General features: G+C 40.2%; 2 protein-coding genes across 6 annotated transcripts in view; one reads left to right on the top strand and one right to left on the bottom strand.

Annotated features, from left to right (window-relative positions):
- LOC126272268 (facilitated trehalose transporter Tret1-2 homolog) overlaps positions 1 to 11,872 on the top strand; it is a 342,290-nt gene extending 330,418 nt beyond the window's left edge. For all 4 annotated transcript variants that reach the window (XM_049975007.1, XM_049975010.1, XM_049975008.1 and 1 more), the window contains exons 4-6: positions 1,870 to 2,301; positions 4,367 to 4,612; positions 7,437 to 11,872. In XM_049975007.1, the coding sequence (XP_049830964.1) occupies positions 1,870 to 2,301; positions 4,367 to 4,612; positions 7,437 to 7,775 (1,017 nt within the window). In that variant the 3' untranslated portion in view covers positions 7,776 to 11,872. The remainder of the gene's footprint in view (positions 1 to 1,869; positions 2,302 to 4,366; positions 4,613 to 7,436) is intronic.
- The window catches only part of LOC126272269 (mediator of RNA polymerase II transcription subunit 20), a 526,313-nt gene that overhangs the window by 493,380 nt on the left and 5,885 nt on the right, over positions 1 to 27,048 (bottom strand). For both annotated transcript variants that reach the window (XM_049975013.1, XM_049975012.1), the window contains exon 2: positions 25,564 to 25,706. In XM_049975013.1, the coding sequence (XP_049830970.1) occupies positions 25,564 to 25,706 (143 nt within the window). The remainder of the gene's footprint in view (positions 1 to 25,563; positions 25,707 to 27,048) is intronic.

The following is a 27,048-nucleotide window of genomic DNA, read 5'->3' as shown; positions in this document are numbered from 1 at the left end:
GGTGATAGTGACCTATTACGATGACAACAACTCGTCTGATTTCCTTCGATGCCTGTTGGCAATACTTGATAAAGATTCCTAACGCGACAGCAATATTATATAATCGGCGCCTGGAATCGGATTTCCTTTACATAAGCACACCTATTTCCGAGACTTGTTCCAAAAAATCTGTCTTAGATTATCTTTTCCCTGTTACAGACTTGACATGCTCGTCATATTTTCTACCACTTTTTACTATTACCCCTACCCGTGTTTGAACCTAATCTTAAACTTACGTTGACGTGATATTTTGGTGTTAGAATTGGCCGCCATCTTCAGATGATAAGTTGAACTGCGAGACGCCACAGCTCCTTCTCCTTCATCACCATCATCATAATCATCATCATCCTACCTCAGTCCACTGCTGGATATAAGCCTCTTCCACAAGTTTCCATTGTTTTCGTTCTTGAGCCACCTGGTACCATCGTGTTCTATCCACAAGCTTCAAGTTATCATGTTTGCGGTCTCCCAGTGCTTCCTTCAAGTCCCAAGATCTCCACTGAACTATTCTACAGGTTCAGCTCTGCCGACCGCTGTGGCCGAGCGGTTCTAGGCGCTCCAGTCACGATCCGCGCGTCTGTTACGGTCGCCGGTTCGAATCCTGCCTCGGGCATGGATGTGTGAGATGTCCTTAGGTCAGAGGTTAGTTAGGTTTAAGTAATTCTAAGTCCAGGGGACTGATGACCTCAGATGTTAAGTCCCATAGTGATTAGAGCCATTTGAACCACTTTTTCATCCAGCTCTAATTGACCTACGTAAGCGTCCCACTGTCTTTTCCGTGTTGAAATTCGCTCTAAGACGTCTGTTACGTTGGTTGTCCTACTGTCCTATAATCGAATATTATCCCTTAGGATGACTTCTAGCATCTATCAGCTCCATGGCTTGTTGTGTACACTGCCTCAGAGTCATCATTTCCATATTGTAGGCTGTAACAGGTAGTATGCATATATCATAGACCTTACACAGGCCTTGAAGGCCCAACAGTACTGAACGACCACGGTGTCATCCTCAGCACACTGACGACACGGAATGGATGCAGATTCAGAGGGACATGTGGTCAATCACACTCCCGGCTTTTGTCAGTTGTCTCGATCAAGTAGTTACACTGTTGGCCTCACAGTGCTCGGCTGACCCGTACGATCACCCCTCCAAGTGCTAGCCAACACCAGAAACACTTAACTTCGGCGATCTAGGTGGAACTGGTATTACCACTACGGCATGGTCATTGGCTTTACAGACCCTAGCCTTCATATCATTTCGGACATACATGCTTGTAAGGATGCATCTTGGGTTTTGGGGTGTTGCCCAGCGTCGTCCTATTCTGCGAGTAATTTCTCCTTTTGTGCCATAGAAACACGGAAGAACTGCCGGATTTCAGTAACGTCCTGCCACGATATTTCGGCGCTGAGTTTTCTGGCCATCTTCAGGTGAGTGCCACTGCAGTAGTACTGACGAGTACGCGCTGAGCTCCGCAGGCTGAGCGGGTAATCGCCAGTACTACTACAGTGGCACTCACCTGAAGGTGGCCAGAAGACTCTGCAGCGAGATATCGTGGCATCCGGCAGTTCTCCCGTGTTTTTATGGAACAATCAGTACGCCGGGAAAGCTTTAAACATCACATCAATTTCGCCTTTTTAATTGTTTTTCCGCAGTTTAATCTTGTGGCCACGGCAGAAGTATTCATCAATTTCTATAGACAGGTTTCCTAATGTAAGCGGTTGTTTAGGCTTAGTATTTTTGCTTTACTGATGTTCATCTGCTCTACAGAGGATGGTTCCAGTGGCAGTGAGCCGCACTGAATCGTGTGTTTGTGTGTGCGCGCACGGACAGGTGTACATCAGCGAGATCTCGGTGCCGGACATCCGCGGGTGCCTGAGCGCGCTGCAGAAGACGGTGGGCCACGCGGGCACGCTGACGAGCTTCGCGGTGGGCGCGTACCTGGACTGGCGGCAGCTGGCGGCCGTGGTGGCGGCGGCGCCGCTGCTGCTGTTCGCGGCGGCGCTCTGCGTGCCCGAGACGCCCAGCTTCCTGGTGGTGGCGGGCCGCGACGCCGAGGCGCTGGCGGCGCTGCGCTGGCTGCGCGGCCCGGGCGCCGACGTGCGCCGCGAGCTCGCCACGCTGCGCGGCAACGTGCTGGCGCGCCGCGGAGACCCGGCCGACGCCGGCCGCGCCGGAGGCCGCCTCGGCGCGCTCAAGCGCTGCCCGCCGCCGCCGGGGCTGCTGCGCCCCACGCTCACCACGTGCGGCCTCATGCTCTTCCAGGTGAGCCCACACTATCAACCGTCCCGGTACTACCCGTCCGCTTCCAATCGTTGGACACAAACCACTAACGGTAGAATTACCATCAGTCCAGATTTTTTTTTTTTTTTTTTTTTTTTGGGATCGTCCGTACTTTTCTGTCACGCGTGCCTACATGAGTACAACGGGACACCCTCAAGTCCCATTCCGCTCGGGACTAGCCGAGCGGTCTAGGGCGCTGCAGTCATTGACTGTGCGGCTGGCCTCGGCGGAGGTTCGAGTCCTCCCTCGGGAATGAGTGTGTGTGTGTTTTTGTCCTTAGGATAATTTAGGTTAAGTAGTGTATAAGCTTACGGACTGATGACCTTAGCAGTTAAGTCCCATAAGATTAAAAAAAGTCCCATTCTTTGGATTTATTTTTGCAGATTAAATTTGTTTATATCATACTAGTTGTACCTGGCCACTGTAGCCCAGTCTCAGTTAACAGAAAGAAAAGAGAAAACACAAGTTTCTGGTATGTGGGTGAATGGGATGTACATCGTAATCGCCACCCGCTGTGTCTATCTTCTTCTCCCTCCCTCCCTCCCTCTCCATTTCATCATGTCCGCCCTTCTCAGTTTATCACCTCCTCCCTCCATGCCCTGTTCATCTTCTCCTCCCCCCTCTCTTTGACTATCTTCTCGATTCATCTGCTCCTTCCCATTTTCTATGCCTATTTCCTCCCACCCCTCTGTTCATCTCCTTTTCCCCCTCCTCTCTCCTTGTTTTAAATACAAGTTTCTCGAATGTTTTTTTTTATTTCAGTCTTTGATCACAATATGAATTCTTTAGACGATGGTCGGTTTCAGTCCGTATACGAAACATTTTCATTCATGAGATGCATGTTATAAACTTCGACGAACTGCAGTGGCTCTCGAAAACGCGTTTTTTTTTCTCAATTTTGTTTTTAAGACCCGAATCGTTGACGCATCATATAGGGAAGTGGGGCGACATTATCATTTGGATCTCTAGTAGCGAGTTATAACCACATTCTGTTTCTCTTACTATCCTTTGAAACTCTCAGAATCAATTTTTCAGGTATTTTATAGATATATTAGTACAGTGTGGTACTACACACTATTCCTAACTAATTTTCCGAAACGTAAAATCCAAAACACGTTGTCAGTGTGAAAGAGGATAAATTGACATAATGCGGCATTTACGGCAATCTGCAGAATACAGTCAAATACTATCGTTATTATGCATGCATGAAAACATGCAGTCAGTGAAACTGTAAATTTTTTATGCATTTCAGCTGAGAATCATGTAAATGGATATACTGCGCCTGATACTGTAAAGGAGGAGGCAAGGGCGATGAAGGCGGGCATGTCAAAAAAATGGCTCTGAGCATTATGGGACTTAACTTCTGAGGTCATCAGTCCCCTACAACTTAAAACTACTTAAATCTAACTAACCTAAGGACATCACACACATCCATGCGCGAGGCAGGATTCGAATCTGCGACCGTAGCGGCTGCGCGGTTCGAGGCTGTAGCGCCTAGAACAGCTCGACCAATCCGGCCGGCTGGGGCACGTCAGCTAGATGGAATGCGGCGTCATGCGTTATGGCAACGTAAACGCAATTCTAGAACAGCGCGCCTGTGTCGTCTGCTAACTGCTTTGTGTTCGTGGCGCTGTGCGCGCGCTGCAGTGCCGCTTGCTTTTGATTGGCTTGCGCGACAAGAACCGACAACAGCGCTTCGGTTCTCTAGACCCGAACGGTATTGCTGCCGAAATGCATACTGAATAACGCAGAGACTCTAATTCGAGTACTAGACCGTTCGGTGCTCTTGAGTACCGAAACGATCGGCACTCTGGTGGAAAGATACAGAATAGGATCCTGGACATGCCTCGTACATTACACACTGCTCAGACATTCTCTTGCATACCTTGCAGGACTAACATTCCCGGGAGAATGAATATAGCGGAGAAAATGATTCAACCACAGCCTAAGGGATTTCGGAAGTTCTGAAGGCAGAGAAGTACATGAATGAGATCAAAACGGTGTTTTATGGATCGGAACTCTACAACGGCCTGTTGGCGTGTTGCAGAGGTTCTCGGGCGCGCACGCGTTCAGCTTCTACGCGGTGCCGATCCTGCGGCAGACGCTGGGCGGCATGGACCCGCACGGGGGCGCGGTGGCCGTGGCGCTGGTGCAGCTGCTGGCGTCGCTGCTCAGCGGCCTGCTCATCGACACGGCGGGCCGCCTGCCGCTGCTGCTCGCCTCCTCCACGCTCATGTCTATGGCGCTCGCCGGCTTCGGCTCCTTCGCCTACTACGAGGACCTCCACCCACAGGTCAGTAACCCGTCTGTACCACACTATCAACACTTCACTCGTCGTCGTCGTCGACGGCACCGGAACCCGAATCCTTCTTCCTGTGCTCCTTTCGCCGTTGTTCCGTGAATCGTTAGAGAAGAATCTTTCTTCTGCATCTACATACGAGATGTTTTGAAAAGTTCTCGGAACAGTACTTACAGCACTGAAACTTTATTGTCTCCTTGTAGAATAATGCACTTGGTCCAATCATGATCCAGTGCCTTGATTCCACCTCGAAAATGACTTTCTTCCAGGCCTGTAAAATAGTTCTCAACTCTGGCTTTCAGTTCTTCGTTTGAAGCGAATCTTCGTCCACCAAGAAGAATTTTCAGTTTTGGGAAGAGATGGGAGTCTGACGGAGCCATATCAGGTGAATAAGGCGGGTGTGACAACAATTCATACCTTAGCTCGTGTAATTTTGCCATGGCGACGGCACATGAGTACGCGCGCGCATTGTCTTGATGGAAGATGATTTTCTTCCTTGCTAAACCTGGCCTCTTTTCACATATCTTGCAATTTGTCCATGAGGTTAACATAGTATTCTCCAGTAATTGTTTGCACATTGAGGAGATAATCAACAAACAGAATCCCCTTCGCAACCCAGAAAGAACAATAATGGCGCGACCTTTCCCACCGAAGGAGTTCTCTTTGCTTTCTTTGATGGCGGAGAATCAGCATGTTTCCACGGCTTTGACTGTTGTTTTGTCTCTGGGCTATAGTAGTGCATCCAAGTTTCATCTGATATCACAAACCGGCGCAAAAATCTTGGTTCGTTTCTCCTAAAACGAGCACAACATTGTACCGATATGTCCATTCTCATGCGTTTTTGATACAGCGTCAAGAGTCGCAGCACCCGCCTTGCAGATTTTTTTTTTCATTTCTAATTCTTCAGTTAAAGTGTGATATACGCGTTCCAGTTAAAGTGTGATATACGCTTTCCGATGACACCTGGCAAACATGAGAAATTTCATGCATTTTCAATCGGCAACCCTCCGTGACCATTTTGTCCACTTTTGCAATGACTTCTGGAATAGTGACACATCTTCCCCGACCACTACGCGGATCACCCGACCAAATTTAAATTCATTTGTCCAGTTGAATATGAAGGAGCAGAGCTCCCCCCCCCCTCCTAGTGTATTCTCGAAATCGGTATGAATGTACTTTGCTTTCATACCTTTCTTTACGAAGTACTTAATCACTGCTCGAACCTCAATTCCTTCCATCTTCGCAAATCACTACGCGGGAACAACGAAAGAGCCACATCACCGCCACAGCCCTCATCCAGAGCACTGACGTGGCAAGTGCTTACAGGCAACAGTCTCTGAATATCACGTGAACAACTCGTTGCGCTAGCGCTGACCTCTCGTGGTGACTCCGAGAACTTATCAAACCACCCTCGTACATACGCCACAAGCCGACAGACGGTGCCCCACAATCGACCTTACGTACCTCAAACTTTTCATGTCGACATGACTGTATCGAGCAGTGCAACATGAGAACTGTATCTGAATGTTACATGATCGTTTTTCTACTCGTCTGCATTAGGTTACACTTTCTCACATTTAGAGCAAATTGTCATTCATCACACGAAATAGAAATTCCATCCAAGGCATCCTGTATCCTCCTAAAGTCACTCAAATGTGACACTTTCCTGTAGACTACAGCGTCGTGATCAGCAATCACAGAATGCAGCTCACACTAGCCACACTGTTTATTTATAAAGAGAACGAGAGTGGTTCTATCACATTTCCTTGGGGCACTCTTGGATACCATTGTCTCAATGAATATTCTTCATACAGGATAATTTAACAGTTGCTATTACTTATGAGTACGAAGTCTTTGAGCCGCTTATACACATATCTGAGGACCCACTCCATATGCTTGGACCTTTAACTGTCTGCAGCATGGTAATGTGTCAAATGCTTTCTGGAAACCCAGGAGAGTGGAATCTGCCTGTTGCCTTCATCTATGGCTCACAAGATATCAGTGGTACATACATGAAGACACATTAGGGATGCAGAATACATTTACACAGCCGAGATGGTGCAATTGTGAGACCCAAGATGGCAGTAAAAAACAGAGCCCAGGTTCAAACCACATTTCTTCATTTCTGGAGGATTTTGACACTGTCATTTAGTGAACAAAACATGAATGTACAGAATATCATACCAGCTCTGTGACTTAGCAAATAGAATACAGTATATCATTCTGAATAGCAAGAAATCTCCACACCTGAAAGTAATTTTGTTCTTACCCCAAAGTAGTGTTGTAAGTTCATTACTGTTCATACTTTGAGTGTGTAAATTATGTACAAGGCAACTTTGCTCCGTAATGCTGTTTGTGGATGATGCTGTTGTGTACAGGGAAGATGCAATGAAAGAAAAATGTACTGGAAAAATTCTCATTGATTAAATGTCTGTATTTGAAAGACCACAAATGTAATTGTATACAGGTAGATGCCTAACAGACATTCACTGGGAGAATTTCCCAGGAAGTTTAGTCCGCCCACAAAGAAAGTTGCTTACAAAACACTTGTTCTATGGCTGCATTGCCAGTTCAAGGGTTAGAGGAAGCCAAGGGTATACCACCTCCATAAGACAATGCCTGGTGAAACAACACATCAGTGTTCACACGTATGCTCAGGTTAATCACAGCTTTACCTTTTTCCCTAACACTCATTGAATAGTTACAACTTTTACTTCCACTTGTACCACAAAGATGTCCTGAAAGTAAACTTAGACAGTTTCCATATCATATGGAAGCTTACTCAATGCCTGAAAATGTGGTTGTCATATGTTGGCAGGCGGCTCCGCATCTCGACTGGATTCCGCTGTTGTGTGTGCTGGTGTTCACGGTGGCTTTCTCGCTGGGCATCAGTCCTATTTCGTGGCTGCTGATCGGTGAGCTCTTCCCACTAGAACACCGAGAGTTGGGCTCAGCCATCGCCACAGCCTTCAGTTACGTGTGCGCCTTTGTTGGCGTGAAGACATTTGTCGATTTTCAGCAGGCTCTGGGACTTCACGGCGCCTTTTGGCTGTATGCGGCCGTCTCGCTGGCAGGCCTCTGCTTCGTTGTCTGCTGTGTCCCAGAGACTAAGGGCCGTGACCTCGACGAGATGCACCCCAAGGGCGCCAGTGCGTAGCGACATGCCGACGTCACCGAATTCCCCCCTTCGACCCCCTCGTTCGGCGCCGAACGACACAACACGGCCCGTCTTATCAGCAGTATCTGCCGGAGATCGAAAAACGCCGCCCCCTTTGCGAGAAATATACGAGATCTGGTCCAGCTTTTCTACTGTGTTCATTATTTTACAATGAAGTGCGTACAACGACTGGGGAGATGTTTACAATAGCTACCTTCTTTAGAACTTTTTGCATTAAACCTCAGGTATTATTCGTCATCAGTTCTCCTTCCCTCATTGATACATGACTTGCGTAATTCAGAATTGCTCGAGTTTCACGCTTTATTTCAGATCTACAGCCACTGAACAGCCAGTTAGCTAGCAAACTGGTGACTGAGAGATCAGTCATAGACTGTACAATGTTTATTCCAGTTTCTTTTAAAATGGGATACTGCTACAAAACTGCAGTTCCACTGTAAATAAATGCCGTACTTGTGAAGATGGTTGCTGACTGTTAGCCATCACCTGAACTGGTTTAAATGAGTGTACATCAAAATTCAGCAGCTTGCTTAAGGTCTGGGGGTATACAAATTTGACATCTTTCATGTTTAAAGCGATGTTACAGAGTATGAAGCACATAACTGGTGTATTAACAACATACAGCAGTTAAGTTTCTATAAATCCTGGGTGCTACTTAAATTATGTCCAAGTGCAACAGAAGCAACTCATCCGATTTCTGTGTTTCTTAGTCACACACTCTGAAGTACGTGCTGGAGTTCAGTACATTCAACCACAGTAGCAGATTGTAAGTAAATATTTCCAAGAGAATTCTACCTTCATATCTCCTCTTTCTCTACCAGTTTCATTTAACTGTTGTCACAATCTCTTTTATTCCACCAGTAAGTAGATTCAACTCCAATTGTTGCAGTGCATTACCAGTTTCTGAATCAACAATGTTGCCTGTCATATTATAAAACCAGCCATCAAAAAAAGTGGACAAAATTCATTTTGTTCAATATGTCATGACTTGGTATTAGAATCGAACATCAACTACTGTACAAAACCGTATTAATTGGATTTTGCTCAAGTAATATCTGTATGACTGTGTGCCTCCACCTTGGTTCATTTGCACTAGAGAATGCACATCAAAACTTTTTGGTTCCACTATTCACAATGTCATTCATAGGTCGAGCTTATCTGAATTACAGTATTAAATGTAATTGCCTGTTGGCGAAACCATAACGCCACTGACAATCGAAGACAGCAGGGATCACAAATAAGACATTTGGGAGAAGCAACTTGAAGTCTCACACTTTGCTTAACAATCATTACTTTGAATGATGTGAGTGCATTCAATATTTTTCAATAGCTGGTGTTTCACTAAAAGGGAAATAGATTCTGTGCATTGTTTGTTCTACAAAAAAGAGATAGCTGTAGTAGACTGTTATGAATGGCACTCATTACTGTGACATCAAACATATTATGGTGCCTTTAATACAATTCTGAGGACATTACTGTAAGGATCAGTTGCGACTCTTAATTCAGTCCTCTTCACAAACTTGATCTACTACATTGAGTGAAGTAATGACAGGAAATTTAATGGAGCAAACCCATTTTTAAACTTACAAATCTCAGAATTTCGACAACAGGATTTTGCTTAATATCTTCCAACTTTTTTATGATTAATTTTTGAATGATAAAAAATAGAGGTTCCTAACGTTTGATACAGAGAATATTTAGCTGCATGCAAAGACAGTTTTGAAGTAAATGAATTTTAAAAAGATGAATTTTAGAGGGATGATGTCAGATGGTACTAGATATCATTCTTTCAGCATTTGATTTACAACCAATAGTTGATAGAAAACTATTATTGAGAAAGGACACTGAATATATACACATGACAATAACACTTTGCAACTCAAGACAATACATACTGGAAAATACTTTATGACAATAGCACACAACAGACAAAATGTGATGGAGGAAAAGCATCATTTAACTTTTTCCCAAATGTAATATGAGATAAGTTCCAAAATTTTGTATCATATCACATATTTTGCACAAAAGATTAACCAGAAATTTTGACGGTATGAAAGTATAAAGACCATTTTAATAATTTTAACTAAAGCATTCATAACATGTCATGATTCCTGGCAGTAGGCTTCCTGTAATTGCAGAATGTGTAAGTGCATGTTAATGTCAATTAGAAATGACAATACCAAGCTATGTAAAGCAGTGCTAATGACAATAATGACATAATCTTATTTGTTGTCCCTTCATTATACTGAGACTAGAACAATAAAACTGGTCATCATCGAACCACATTTTGATAGGCACTGCATTTTACACAAAGCATCTCTCAAGAGAGCTGGTTCAGTTCTCATAGTATGTATTAACAGTATTAGATTTGCCATACTCGTTTTAAGTTATTTTAATGGTGGTTAATGTATGATTACCTAAATATATTGGAATGCAAAGAGATATGTAGGCCATGCAGAAATAACAGGTCACTTATTAAAGCATGTAGCATTAAAGGGCCTTAGTGCATCACATTATCATTTAGCAAGTATTTTTCATTTATATACAGTTCACAGATTCCAAAATTCTAGTGACATTTGCTCAAGAACTTAAAATTAAAACATAAATCTTCTTCTCATCTTGTGACAAAAATAAAAGAGTGCAAAGCATTCATTTCATTAACATAAACAAAACATATCAGATTCTAGCACACTAATTTCTTGCTCGTTTTAAAGCTTTTCTTGACAATACTGCCTACTTTCCAACATTTCTAAAATTAGCAGTTTATTGTAACCAACTAATGAAGAAAATCGTTCTTCCAACAGAAATTTATATTGGCAAATGACTGCAATTTTTCTATGACAATAACAAAGTATCTATATAGCTTTTAGACACAGACAATAGAAAAATAGTTTTCTAGACTCTACAAAGTAAGAATGGGGAATACTGAAGTGAAAATTTATATGAAGTATGAATGATTGGTTTATGCTAGTGGGTACATCAATAAAATGCTTGAAAATTCTTTTACAAAGGTATTTCTACATTCCTAACAAAAATCTTCACATTTTAAACCAGCCTTAGTCTTTCATAAGTACCAGTTTCACAGACCAATGTTTCAGGAATGTTGCTGTATAACACTACTTCAGCGCGGTTTCATTTTATAACAATCAGTCAGATTAAAGGAAAATGTAATATACTGATGACAATCTCAAGTGGCCTCAAAGAAAGTTCACACCCCATTAATGGTGCAAAGGGTTTATCTTATCATTGAAGCAACTCAAAACATCTGCTGAGATAATCAGATATCATCAACATATACTTTGTGTTGTGAGCTTATTACAAAATTTGAGCCACTACTTTGTTCAAGGAATACAACATCACTTCTTGGACATGTTTACTCAATGAATCTAAAAAAAGCTGTTCGCGATCGTCATTAACAATAAGCAAGAAGAAATAAGTTTTTAGTTGCAAAAACAAAAATACTGCTATATTTCTCAATGAATACACCAACTAGATCAATAAAACATACTATATCTTTAAGTAAAATTTTAATGCACAAGAAAGATTTGTACAATGACACTACACTACAAGTTAGAAATGTCCTGCTGAAGTAACAAGGGTGCATAAGTGATGTGCAATATCATATCCATAATATTTAATTGTTATTTGTGTACAAGTTTTATTCTTTGAGTAAACAATGTCCTGTTATAAAAAAAATGGTAACTGCATCTAAAACTTGGGCCCTAAAGAATGTTTTACGCTGTGCTAGTGATTCGGCTGAGAAGCGATTCTTACACTGTAATAAATTTCTAATGAATGGATTAAGACAATAACAAAATCTATGTTGTAGAATCATTAGCATCAGCATTGTCAATATAAGTAACCTGTCAAATGTAAATAACATACTTTGGTTATAGCATATCTATTTTCTCTGTATTCAGTAACTGAAATTTGTAAAATCCTTGCTAATGATGCAATATTTTATATAGTGTATTTGTGGCTTCATTTAATTTTTATATGGACATATATTACTGTAGGCATTATTGTATATTTGTACTGCCTATGTGCATTTCTGTTAAAATTAAAGACTAGTATGAAAATGTTTCCTTTCCTGATGTGTTGCATACACCACCACAAAATGGAGAAACAATTATGTTTTCTCTGCTTAACTGCCTTACAGCCATTAAGAACTGCAGAAAATAAATTATACCCAGGAAAGAAGAACTCAATCTCTGACTGAGGGAAAAAAAAAATGGTAGTGTTCTTTACAAAGGAACCAACCTAACACTGCCCCCCAAGTGATTTACAGAAACCTAAATCTGTACAGCTGGACTTCAATTTGAAGAGCACTCCTCCCAACACAGACGAAAGTAATAATGTAAGTTCTCAGACAGTGTCTAATTCCAGCTTCGTATCACATACTAAAGAAGTAGAAGCATATACATTGATGAAAACCTTCAGCTATTGTTGGAATCAGAACATAAGGATTTACATCTGAGAAATATTAACAGTATCAATGTGCCTCTTTACACCAAGCTGCAGAAGAGGTTCCTATAAATGATTTATTAACAGCTGCAATAAATAAGCCATCAAGAATACTTCAATGAAGGCTACTGAATAACAATTCAAGATAACTGTAAATGGAACTCTGCTAAGTTAATCTATATTACTAAACACAGAACTAGATGCAGATTGCCTTTCAGTTTCCAGGGACAGTAAAAATTGATTCAAAGTATTTTACAGAATTAGTGACCAAATTTAAAAATTTTAAATGCTGTAATAATCTACTCATTAAGAGGAATAATGTTATGTTAAATTTTAACAAAGACAAGTATTACAGTAAGAAACTATTATTTTTTGAGCAGCATCACGCATGTTACCCAGACTATATTCATATAGTAGTTCAGAACAGTAGCTCTTAGCGATATCGAACAAATTTTATAAATAATTTCAAATCTTTAGTTCTATGAAATTTCTCTCACTGACACCCCCACAAAATTAGTGAAGGGAAAAAAGCTTATCACTTACTACATTTTTGCTGTTCATGTAGTAAAATTTCAACACCAGGTATGACATTTTAATTTATTACTTTTTTCTCCTAACTCTATATTTGCAACACATTTAGCAGACAATATCCATGTATACTACTGAATGTACCACCAAAACTATATCACTGTGCAGTAACTCAGGAAATATGTTGTCATATAAGATGCATGAAAAAACTATAATGTGTTCAACCAAAACTATTTTACATGATTAACTTCAATGATTTACCACATTAACTCATTTTGAAGTAATCCGATGCTGAAGATATTTCATCCAAGGGAGTTAGTGTCTTTAAAGAATTGGGGGTGATATTACCAATTACACAGAAACAGAATAGTACAAGGATAAAATTAAATTTGTTCTCATAATTGTTAACTTAGAAGCATAAGAACACATCAAAAACATTTCAATGCTTTGAATTCTAGTAAGCTCTACTTAGCAACTATCTATACCGGCAGAAAGTTACATAGCTCGTTATGATATAAATGTCTCGCATATTACTCTTGAATGCTGGTTTGTGAACACACCAATACCAGAATTGTTGCAGTATCCACACACTTCTGTTGTCTATTCACCTGTTATGATTGTTTCTTCAACAGTAAGATAATTGAAGAAAAGTCTGTTTTGAGAAAGTTTAGTGAAAATGTCAACCATGATCTAGTTGGAACAACCACTCTGGCACTTGCCTCTAGTGAACTGGAAAACCACAGAAAACCTGAACCAGGGGCCAGGAATGTGATTCACATCTTGCTCCTTTATGTATCTAGTATCATATAACAGTACCAGTTTCTCCCAGTCATATTGTAACTACTTCTGTAGTGAGAAAAATCAGCAGCATGAGATGTGAAAGTACTCCAATTTTATGAAAAGATTTATATCATCAGCAAAATTTTTGTAGAGAAAACTAGAAAAAGTCAAGAAAAGAACGATAAATGAACAAATACTTGTTTGGAAAGATCTGGGAAATAGTGTACTACTGTTCTTCTAGAGCTACACACAACACCAGCACATTATTTGTGGTTCAAATGGCCCTGAGCACTATGAGACTTAACTTCTGAGGTTATCAGTCCCCTAGAACTTAGAACTACATAAACCTAACTAACCTAAGGACATCACGCACATCCTTCCCGAGGCAGGATTCGAACCTGCGACCGTAGCGGTCGCGTGGTTCCAGACTGTAGCGCCCAGAACTGCTCAGCCCTTATTTGTGTTTGAGGGGTGAATCATAAACCACAAACTGCTAAACAGAACATTACTTCAACATCATTAGTTCTCAATTTGTGTGTGGGAAGAATGATTGGATTGTATGCCCATGTATGAGCCCAAATTTCTCTCATTTGTCTTATAATTCTGAGAGCATTCACCTTGATTTAGCTTCTCCCACAAGTTTGTTGAGCACATCTGTGACATACTAAAAAAAATGTGGAACAAATAGCAAATCTCATATCTGAGGCTTCTCTCCATCATAGGCCTACATTAATAGTGATTAAGAGTTTCCAGATATCTAAATAAGTACTCAATAATGGGTAGGTAAGTTTTGTGGAGCAACTTATTCACAGGTGAGAGTTTAATAATTCTTTCACTACAGTTCATCTTGGCACCTGATTTTCTGACTGCTAGATTTATGTGGTGATCCCATCTATAGCTATTCTACAAGCAATTCTCACAATGATAATTTTTTGTTAAAAAAGAACATGCTACTGTAATAATGGTTTTCAGGAAGCTGGGAAATATGGCTTAAACTTATGCACCACCACCTATGGCACTGAACTTCATGATTTTACATTCCCCTTTCTGGTGCCATACCAGGACTGATGTGACACATCTCGAGAAGAATGAACCATGTCCGTATACAAGCTGTTACTATAACTGAATTGCCTCTGCTAAAGCTGCCACCTGCTCCCTCCATTAAGTGAAAAATTCATGTACCTCCTCTGTATGCCTCTAATTTAATTGCACGGTCAAGTGTGACATTGTATTTAAAAGTTTTTGAGTATTGTGCATTTGAGGCGGGAAGTCAACCTGATCTTTACCAAGGTGGATGTGGAAAATAGCCTAAAAATCAGGTCTAGGCTGGTTGGCACACCAGCCCCTGTTATTACTCTGAGAGGTGGATTCTATCTGGGGCTGGAGTACACCCCCCACCCCCAGTTGCAAAAGTGGGCACTCTGCTATCATAAAATTACCATCACTTTATGTTGAGCTAAATCGCATATAGTTTTTGTAGGGATATCTCACTTACTTCTGTGCTAGCTATATATACAGCTGTAAGTCTCTGAGGCAATGTGATTAGCCCTGCGAATAAGCTTTATCACACATGAAAAATATTTTATTTAGAATGCAGGTCCTTCACAGGATTGACAAAAATTCAAGTTGGATGATAGCTGACAAGTAGCACCCATCAGTGATATGATTCCTAGACTTACAAAAGAAGACCATAAATTCTAACCAGACTGCAGATAAATACATAGTTCAAACTTCCATGTGAATGGATGTTCTCCTTGAACAGTAATGAAATTCTATATCACTGTTAGTCTGATCTGATTTGGACTCCAAACAAGTAATGAAATTCTATGTCACTGTTAGTCTGATCTGATTTGGACCCCAAACATTTGAGTAATAATTCATTCTGGATTTCACAAGTAGTTTGTGATCTCTCTCACACACAAACTACAGTTTTTCCACCCAATCAATAAATCAAAGACTTCTGTTTGCTTTTCCTACAGTTGAGTTTATGTGATTGCTCCACTTCATAGCTCTTCACAATACCACTGTAAAGTAATGATATGAGATGAATGAGTCTAGCTGTGATTCCTTAATAATTTAGTCAATGGTCAGTGCATTTTTAACTTTGTGACATGCACCATACCACATTTCAGTAAATAAAGAGCTAATTGACTGTCTTTGCAACATTGTAGACTTTGTACCATTCCAGGCACTGCACCAAGTTGGTATTTCATCGCCTATTTTTAGATAAAAGTTTTTCACAGATAACTAAATTACCTGTGAAAAAATTAGCGTTGCAACTAATGTTACCCACTATATGTCTTTAATATATAACATGAATGTCACTTATCCAAAAAGACTTCTCAGCAACACATAGATATTATTTCTGTGTGTGTAAGTGGCTCGGCATCCAGAGTAACATGGTGCACAGTGACTGTCAAGATTTTTTTAATCCATTTGCAAACTCAACTGAGTATTCCATATGAATGTATTGTGTTTAGTAGATGTTGGAAAGGTACTTAATCGGCAGCTTTTTGAAAGCACAATTGCACCTAATTACCTCTATCCGCAGAACTTAATACTGTGTGTGAAGAACTTGAACATATCATAAATGTTTTTGGAATCCACACTGGTTTCCATGGTTGTCATATCCTGCTTCGAGCATACCCTGATGAAGAAAGTGACTCTGATGACAACCTACAGTACAGAGAAATATCTAGTAATTCAAAAAAAAATAGGGATTTGCTAACCAGTGGGCAATTCTATAAGCCTTTGCAGACTGGCTAAGTAAAAATGTAATGAAACTTCCTGGCAGATTAAAACTGTGTGCCAGACCAAGACTTGAACACAGGACCTTTGCCTTTCGTGGGCAGGTGCTCTACCAACTGAGCTATCCTAGCAGACTCATGTCCTGAGCTCACAGCTTTAATTTCGTCAGTACCTCGTCTCCTACCTTCTAAAATTCACAGAAGCTCTCTGCAAGGTTCACAGGAGACCTTCTGTGAAGTTCGGAAGGTAAGAGACAAGGTACTGGTGGAATTAAAGCTGTGAGGCTAGGGCGTGAGTCATCCTTGGGTAGCTCAGTTGGTAGAGCACTTGCCCACTCAAGGTGAAGGTTCAGAGTTCGAGTCTCCATCTGGAACACAGTTTTAGTCTGCCAGGAAGTTTCACTTAAGTGCACACTCTGCTGCAGAGTGAAAATTTCATTCTAAAAAGTAATGTTACGGGCAGTTCACTAGAAAAGAAACAGAATGTAATACAGAGAGAAATAATTAAAGATGTACGTGCTACCATAAGTAAAGGGAAACAAGTATTTGTCTGTACAATGATCAGAAACTTTGATGAAATACTAATGGTCAGAGTAAAAGAAATCAAAATTTTTGTGAAAATGCGCATCATTTGAGGTGGCAAATAGACTTAAACACAATTTAAGAAATTAATGAACACTGTGTGAGGATATACCGCAGTAAAATTTAGCAAGCATAATTCATATTTTCTGCTTGTTCATACAGCTTAAATCATTCATGAAAACGAAAAGTATAACCTTCCGATTTAATGTAAATGTTGAACAGCAGTTTGTCAGATTACATATTTCAGACATTACAACAGTAATAACAACTATTTCAAAATAAAAAATAAGAAAAAGGATTATTCATATTAACATAAAAAAGGTAATATGAGAAAAAAATTGAAAGTGTATGAACGATTATCCAGCACGAAGCAAACTATTTGTACAGATGTTATATGGTTAATACTCCATCACTGGCCGTCCCACAGAATACTACCACTGGCTGCCTCCACCTGATATGGTAACAATTTACAACCATCTGCCCTATGCTATGGACATCATCAATATTTTTGTAAAATTTGTCAATCGGATATTATCAGCAGAAGTGGGAACAGGTGAGACATCTGCTAAAACATTAAAATAAGTTCAACTTGACACTGGAAGGGTAAAAACTGTAAGGGCAGGCAAAGACAATAATATTCAAAAGAAACAATTCAAGATGTATGCAGATTATTACAATATACTAAGAGACCGAGGATAGCATAAAACCATTTCATAACATTTTGATTTAAAGAGTAACATTCTATTTTTGAAAGAAAACAACTGAAAACATAATTTCAATGTAAAGTTTTATGGGAGAAATAATTTGTCTTTTATTTTACATTTTTGAATTGAATGCAACGGCAAAAGAAAACAGTAAGTCATACAGCCAGAAATAAAAAGTAGTTTTTCAGATTAAAAGATTCATCTAACCCAATAGCAAAGTTGCTTGGCTATCACATATGAACTACAGTCATCAACTGCAAGTGTTGGCTGCAAGGACTGGCAGCAAAGAAGTGTTTCCATTCCAGGTTTTGGGAGAAGGAGAGTAGATCTTTGACAAGTCCAGCACAGTTAAATTGGGGGTGGGGTGGGGTGGGGGTGGGGGGGGGGATGTATGGTTGAAGGTGGGGCCTTTGGAGTGGGCTAGAACTTCTGTGAGCCTGCAGATTTTGGTGGGATTGTTTCAACACTGGTTTTAGTGGGATTATTAGTAGGTAGTTTTGGGGGATGTGGCAAGTTGAAATGGTCAGCCACACAGGGTCTGGGTGCTATGATGGATTGACAAAGAGGGAATGTATGGGTAGGATAGTGACTGGATAGTGGTGCTCAAAGGTGGCAGAAGCATGACAGCCGACTGGATAACTTATGAAAGTGGTGTCTGGAATTCTCTTCCAGTTGCTGGAGTGTAGGGGATTCAGTTTCAGAGATGTGATGTATGTAGTTGGGTTTGAACAGAAGCAGTATCTTGCAGAAGGAGCAGAGGGGGTTTGGGAATGCTTGTACCATGGCGATATGTTGGGAAAATGGGAAATGGTTTAGGAAACGGGCACTTCCTTAATGCCATCCCTGCAATAATGGACCCCTGTTCCATCTTTCAGCACCAGTTCAGGAAAGTATCTTTTTCCCTGGATAAAACCCAGTCCCACATCCTGCTCCTTAAATGTTGCAGCCTAACCATATAAATTCCTTTCTCTGGATCCCACCCCTCCTAAAGCAATCACCTTTCGCTTTTCAGATTTCCTCATAAACCTGGTACTGCAAAAACATATCTCCATGATACAAGCACCACCAAACCCCAAGCTCCTTCAAGATAATACTACTGTGTGATCCCTACTACATACATCATATCTCTGAATCTGAATCCTTCGCACTGCAGTAGCTGGAATAGCATTCCAAACATCACCTCGATAAGTTATCCAGCTTGCTGATATCCTATTGCTGCCATGGGGAACCACTATCCAGCCCCTATCCTACCCACAGCATTCCTCACTGCCAATCCCTCATAGCACACGGACCCCGCGTAGATGGCAGTTTTCAACTTGCTACTTTCCCCAAAACTACCAACCAACACTCCACTAAACTCAGAGCCTAAACAATCCTGTAACACTTTTGTTATCCTATCCACCAAAATGCTTAGTCCCACAGAAGTTTCAGTCCTATGCGAAGACCTCACCTTAGCCTTACACTCAAATTTAATCATTTTGGACTTGTCAAATACCTACTCTCCTTCTGCTGATCCCTGCTTCTTTGCCATCAATCACTCCAACCAAAACCAACCTATTCCCATCACTGAACCCTGTCTCTCCCAGTTCATACCACCATCCAACCACAATCCTCCCCCTTCCCACCTGATTACTCTCTGGTCACTTTCCACAAATTCCTTACCTCCAACTTGACCTCACCATTATTCACCAGGTCCCATCCTAAGGACACCAAGGTTACAGCAGAAGAAAGGACAGTCTCACACAGCCTGAAAACAGACCCTGACCTAATCATCCTACTTGCAGAGAAAGTTTCCACCAATGTAATTATGAATTGCAGCAACTATATGATGGAATGCCTCAGCCAAATGTCTGACTCCTCCACCTGTAAACTCTGCCACAGTGATCCCAAACCAGAAGTCGAACATAACCTTCAGCCCTTACTTAAACCCTCAGGTCCTTCCCAGAGGCTCTCTTCAGATTCCATTACCCTCCTCATTCCTATGAAACCCACCACACCTACTTTCTTTCCCCCAAAATCCACAAACCAAACAATGCTGAATACTCCATTGTAGGTAGTTTTTGTGCTCCCATTGAAAAAATTTTGGTACTCACTAACCAACTGCCCGAAATCTAGCCTCTCACATCAAAGATACCAATCACTTCCTTCACTGACTCTCCACCCCTTTACCTTCTGGATTCCTGCTCATCACTATTGACAACACTTCAGTGTATATCAACATCCCTTACTCCATGGTCTTGCCACTAGTGAACATTAAGTCTTCAAACATCCTTCTGACTCCAATCTCATTACATTATTCCTCTATACCTTACTAACTTCATACTAACAGACATCTACTATGCAAACCTGTTTATCAGCCATCTAGAGTAAACCTTCATAGCTTCTCAAATCCGATATGGTTCAGGCTCACTAACAATATCTGCATGATCTAGACTCAGGACCAAAACACCCTGCCCTAATTCCTTCACAACCTCAACACCTTCTCTCCCATCTCTTTCAACTGGTCCTCCCCAGCTAAGCATGTCACCTTTCTGAATGTTGATCACTTCCTCTCTGATAGTTCTATCCACACTACTCTCCACATTGAACCCACCAGCCACCAAAAGTACCTGTATTTCAACAGCTACCATCCCTTCCACACCAAAAAATCCCCCCCCCCCCCCCACCATACAGCCTGCCACCCAGAGATGGTGTTTCTGCAATGGCAAGAGTTCCCTTGCCCAGTGCATTGAATGTCTCACACAAGCCTTCACAAACGAACACTATCCCTCAGACCCACTCTGCAAACAGATTACCTGTGCCATATCATAATGCACCCCCAATAACCAGCTACAAAGAAGTGCTCCTTTCATTACCCTATACCACTGAGTGGAAAAACTGAACCATGTCCTTTGTTATGGCTTTGATTATCTATCATCATGCCCTGAAATGAGAGACATCCTATCCAAGATGTTTCCCACTTCTCCTAAAGCAGTGTTCCATCACCCACCCAATCTCCAGAACATCTTAGTTCATCCCTCTGTCTGTTCACCACCTCCCAATTCATGACTCTTCACCCTCACTGTGCACCACTCTCTGCCAACACTTTCTTCTGGCTTTTTCCCTTCACTGCTCCTCTCCATTTACACTCCCCTCGTCACCCATAGTCTCCTGCATCCAGTCCCTGCACACTCTGCCAGGCAATGCTCACTTCTCTACCTGCATCTGTACCTTCCCACCCCTCTTCCTCAACTCATTCCATATTGCTGCTTCCATTCAACGTAACTGCATTCTGGCCAGAGCAGCCAAGATAGCAGTCATGTGTGCATGAGAGGTGCTTGTTTGTGTGAATGTGTGTATAATCCCTTTTCTGAAGAAGGCTTTGGCTGAAAGCTCAATGTGTAACAGTCTTTCACTTGTTCCTGTGTGCAACTCACACTGTTAAATTAAGCATTCTGCTCTTTTTTGAGGAATTCTTTGTTGTTTCACTGTGACAACTTGTCAAGTGCATAAACAGTATCAAATCTTACTGCGGAAGGAATTTTAAAATGAAATATTTATAAACAAGTGAATTCAAAGGAACCAAAACATACCAAATATAATGCTGGTAAATTTTCTTCACTGGAAAAGTCCAGTGTCTCAATGGAGATGATTCTAAAACAGCATTTATAAATGAATACATGTTTTTAGATTATGGGTAATTTCTGTAACTCTAAAAACACTAAAGGATTTTCAAATGTACACTGGAAGGAGGATGGTCTTGAGTTTAATGTCTAGTTGACAGTAAGACCATTACAGCTGGGAAATTTTCTAGTTTTCACAATAACAGGGGAATGGTTACCAGACGTAGATAGTATTAAAGGCACCCAAAATTTAGGGAAAATTATTTATGGTTGTCTGGCCAACTTAGGGAAAGTAGACAATCAAGAGACAATTCACTATGGACATTCATCCATTTTTAATAACTCTGCTAGAACTGATGTAAATGTATCCAGAAATTGTACAAACTGTTTCCAAGCAGATGCGCTTACACTACATTACAATTTGCATACAAGGCAACCTCACTGTGCAACTACATTTTAAATTAATAATCTGATGAGTAGGCTTAACCAGCAAAATTGACATAATACAATTACTTGCATGGGTAGAAATTATGTTTGATGGCATTAATAGCACAGACAATATGCAGAACTAGAAGTCTGGCACACCATGAGCTGAATGATGAATAAGGAATTCATATTATGGTTAACTGATAACTAACTGGGAATGCGACCCCATTTTTTGTTTTGTATCATGGCTAACAATGAAAGCTGCTAGTATATTTGTACCAAAGAGTGGCCAGTGAACCCAACATGGTAAATATGGACCATGTTGTATCCTGATGCCTGAAAACAAGTGCTGATGACCAGTATTTTCTATCAAGATGCCACAATTGATGCAAAATACCATGAAGATTAACTGCACATTAAGCAGTGGGAAGAACAGTATAGGAACATTTTATTGTGTGTGCTACATCTCAGATCGTACATCACATAACTTCCCACAATTTAGATTAAATGAAGAAAGACATACACTGGTATTGCTCAGTAGCAGATGAGAATAAAAATAACTGGATATGATTGTGGTCATCAGTGGCCTAAAGATTTTTGAGAGGCTTCATTTCAAGAGAGGTAAATGGTTTTCATTATTTATTGTTTCTTAAATAATAAACAAATCACGATTGACATCTGTTCCAAGACTGACTCCTTTTCATTCAAATGCTGTGATTTTAATAATTATGGAATAGACATAAAATAAAGAACAAACAACAATTTGCAAAACTGAGGGAAATACTAGGTTTTAGAGAGAAGAGTAATTTAAGTTCATTTATGTATTTCATACGCACTGAGAATGTTTTACTGGCAACAAGAGTATTGTTCACAAAAATACACAATTATGTCATTAACATCATGACACCTCTGCTTTTGATCTTAAAACACAATGTGGTTTATCTGTATACGCAGAAGACAAGCTTCAAACTACAATCAGTTAAAGGAAAGCCTTTGTCGACCTCAAGGCTGATTTAAACAATACTGTAAACTTACTTTATTATGGTATGGACTAGTCTTGTGACATTTTCATATGTGTAAAAGATTTTCAGGGGTTGAAGGCACAACATCAGATTGCAAAATTCCTCAGACCAACCAACCAGGGTTTGAGCATTGAACTTTTGAATAAGCCATTTTCATTTCGCTGATAACTTAAATTTATTTTATGTACCATAAGTAACATCAAGATATTTTTAACATAAAATGATTTACCATATACCATAAAATTATGAGGCACAGTTTTTGGCAAGAAAAATCTTCAAGCAGGATTTCTTGCCCCCTCCCTCTCTCTCTTTTTTTAAGTGCTGCCAATACACACATATAAAAGCACACTACATTATTAGCATTTGGAACACCCAGTTCCTTTCTTGGAAAGGGGAGAGGGATAGTATGTGGAATGTTAAAATGAAAGGCAAGTCACTAAGTTCAAAAAGCTAGGATGTTATTGTGTGCTTTTACATGTGACTACTGACAGAACCAAAAAATTTTGCCACCTGAAGGTAAGTAGTGGTGAGCAACACTATCTCATAATTTTGTAGGTTTCTAAAGTGAATTTTCCTTTTGATAAAATTACTAATAAATATGTTATTTGAGGTGCTGTGCTCTGATTTACAGATCTGAGGGTCACAACAACCAGTTAATTTTTTTACTCTCAAATTCATTGACTTTGCCAACTAATACCAAAACTGTGAATATACACGCCAAAACTTTACGTGACAGCAGCCATTAACATTATATCACTGGCCAAAGCCAATGACTAGCATCGAACAATCATCATGACCCAAATTATCAAACACTTGTCGTGACCCAAATTATCCTCTACAATAGACTGCAAGGTGCTGTGTGGATTGTAGATGAAGATTTTCAGCAAGTAAACTACAATAAAACTTAATGGCAGGACAGGAAGCAAATCATGTTAAACCTCTTGAGGGTATCTTCTGTTGTATCAGTTATGCTGTTCCCACTTAAAACTTGTGATTTTAAAGCTGACAGATTTTAATTCACTAAGAAAACTGTGCATTACAGAAATGTCTGATTCCACCCATCTGCTGTGACGTATGATGTCATCAATATAGCAAAACAGCTACTTCCAGCATATACAAAATGGCAACAATGATGCCACTACATGCACACTCCAAGAAACGTGAAAAAAATAAAAATAAATAAAAATGGCACGACGACGTCTCACTCCAAAAATAAAATGAACCTAACGAGACAATCACAAAAAACTGGGGGTTTACAGCAGGGACAAGCTAAATATACAACAATAAAAAACACCACAGAACCCCAAAAGAAATAATGTTAAAAAATATTAAATTACCACATTCTGCTAACCTGCAGCTATGAATATCAAAAACCAACACCTACAACTCCAAAAAGTGGAACCAAAACCCCAACAATTCAAAAACCCCATATTCACTAGCCTACATCAATTAAAACACAACCGATCTTACATAAATATACAAACACAAAACATTACAATTACTACAGAATAAAACCAAAACAAAAATTATTTTACCAACAAAAGCCACTGGCAATACCATCTAGGTCGGCCACCGCATGCAAGTGGACCCACCCGCACAAACACATGCCCCTCTGCCCCTTCCACATACACAATCTCCCCCTCTCTCTCCTCTCCAACACAATCTCCAAACCCCCCCCCCCCCCCCCCCCAATAACCCCACAAGCTTTACCCACAACCAGCTCCCCAACACCCATACACACCAAACCCTCTTAATTCACCACAGAAAAAAAAAACAACACATGAAAGATACAATAGTTCTCATATACACTCTTCCACCAGAAAACTCTTCTAAATAAGAGTGTAGATTGGAAGAGTGCCTCTTTCACCTACCTATGAGTGATTTAATTATCCCCCAAAACCCCTCTGTCTTTTTAGTACAAGCCCCAGTTTTATAAGCCTTAAACTCAATACTGTGATCAACAACTAAATATGAAACTCCATACCTAATAAACAACAATAAAAGAAATTAGACTTCTTCCAGCACAAGAAACACATAATTAATAAGACCTAATGAAAACACCAATCACACAAACAAAGAAAATCTTAATAACCCACTAAAAACACTTCCACAACCCACGTTACTGCACCAACTACCTAAACTCAAAGCCACATTAGCATGGTCACAACCAAAGCTCAAACAAACCCAATACGACACAATAAACTCAGCACATACACATCCACCACCAGAGGACACCATCAAACACAACATAACGTCCACAAACACAACCAACTCAAAAACTCCCCACCATAGTGACGTCACACACCACACCCACCACTACCTCATGCGGCAAAGCACATGGGTAGAATCAGACGCTCCCACTGACCCCACAGTTTATTTGTAATTGTACGACTACTGAATTGTCATGATACATAGAAGCTTCTGTCATTCTAGCTGCCAGTAGTAGTTGATCTCGAGGCTTACAATGCTCATGTATCTGTCTCATCAAGAGTCACTTTTAACACTGCGACTGAACAGACATGACAATCTGCTCTGCCTCACTCAAAACAGTGGCTCGGAGAAGCAATGCTATGTCACAGAATAGCTTAACGCTGAATCTCAAATAATACTTAACAGTTATCAAATTAAAACACTCTGCAACTCTCAACCACCATCTTTGAATAAAACATTGAGGTCCTTGACAACCATGTCCTATCAGAACACGGTCAGAGAGAGACAAAAGTATATTATAGACAAATGCACTTCAATTAGGCAAGTATATTAACACAAACAGCCATATATGCTCTATAATGTGAGCTGACAGGATATTTTACACATACCAACTTGTTTCAGTCAAATGTTAATTTGCTCATTTGACACAAAGAGACTTACAGACAGAAAACTAACAAATGTAAGCTACTAGCAAGGCTACTTACCTAAGGTGGGCACCGACATGTACGTCTCGCAGTCGACAAGGAAGTGTCCAACTTGAACTGCGCCAAGAGCAACAATTCGCTTTGTAAGGAATTCTATAGTTTGTGGTCCTGTGCGATTCTCAACCATTGGAAATTGCTGTAAGCTGAAAAATTAATATTATTTCAGTTACCAACTCCTATTACTTCAAGGCTTATTACTTGTATCTAAACATAAACTAAGATGAAGGTACCATCAGAGGGGTCGAAACAGCGATTGTATGCAAGAAATAGGGCGTGTTCAGTTTAAATTCCTATGGTTAATTGATTCAAAACACTAATGCATTTTGACAACTACTTTATTAGAACCTCGTTTATTGCCCTGCCAGTACTGCACCCATGTGAGAGAATTTTCTTCGCCTATTGGCTTGTTTGGTCAAAATTAAGTAATAATGTAAGAAACAAAAGAACCGAGAAATTAGTGAAAATCTATAAATTTCTGCATTCCTCCAAGAGGACTAAACTGTATTTTACATTCATTGTGGTTCTATGCCAAGTTAAAGTTTTTTTCTGAAGTGTAAATGTTACTGAAATGTGCTTTTTATATTGTAAGAAAAGTCAAACCACAATATTCATGAAATAAATTCTTGTGACAGTAAATAGTTTCCGACAATAAATATAATGCCCCTTTATAGTTTTTATAAACCAAAGCAATCATATGTAACTAAAGTTGAGGTTTTCTTCTTGCTAAGGTTAAATTACAACCACTCTGGTGACAACAGCCACAAGAGTACCAGAACTTCATAAACTAAGTAGTTTCTGAACATTAATACAGAGTCGCAAGTATAATCAAAAACTGCACTTTGCCAGTACATTCATGGGCAATCACTAGCATTTTATAGACTTTTCATCGATATCCAGATAAAATGTGTCCTGCAAAACCTAGTACATCAACGAACTGCAAAGCTGTAATTGTCAGGAAGAAACTGTGTGAACTGTACACAATAACTGGCTAATATTGGTACCCAAATAGTTATTTCAAATAACAGTGAAGTTGGTAACTTATTTTAATGTACAACACACTGATAATATATTCAACTTTACTGTAGAGCAGAAATAGCAGAAACAGAAGTCTTGGAATGCATACTACAATAGCCGAAATGACCATAGAAACTAAAGAAAGATTAGAGGTTTCTACATCTACATGGATACTCTGCAAATCTCATTTAAGTGCCTGGCAGAGGGTTCATCGAACCACCTTCACAATTCTCTATTGTTCCAATCTCGTATAGCGCGCGGAAAGAACGAACACCTATATCTTTCAGTATGAGCTCTGGTTTCACTTATTTCATCGTGGTGGTCACCCATCCCTGTGTAGGCCAGTGGAAACAAATTCACATTTGGATGAGAAAGTTTGTGACTGGAATTTCGTGCGAAGATTCCATCGCAACAAAAACGCCTTTCTTTTAAAGATGTCCAGCCCAAATCCTGTATCATTTCCCGATAATA

Source organism: Schistocerca gregaria, chromosome 5 (genome assembly GCF_023897955.1).
Source record: "Schistocerca gregaria isolate iqSchGreg1 chromosome 5, iqSchGreg1.2, whole genome shotgun sequence".
NCBI lineage: Eukaryota > Metazoa > Arthropoda > Insecta > Orthoptera > Acrididae > Schistocerca > Schistocerca gregaria.
Note: the sequence above shows the minus strand (reverse complement) of the source record. Positions and strands in the feature narration are given on the sequence as shown.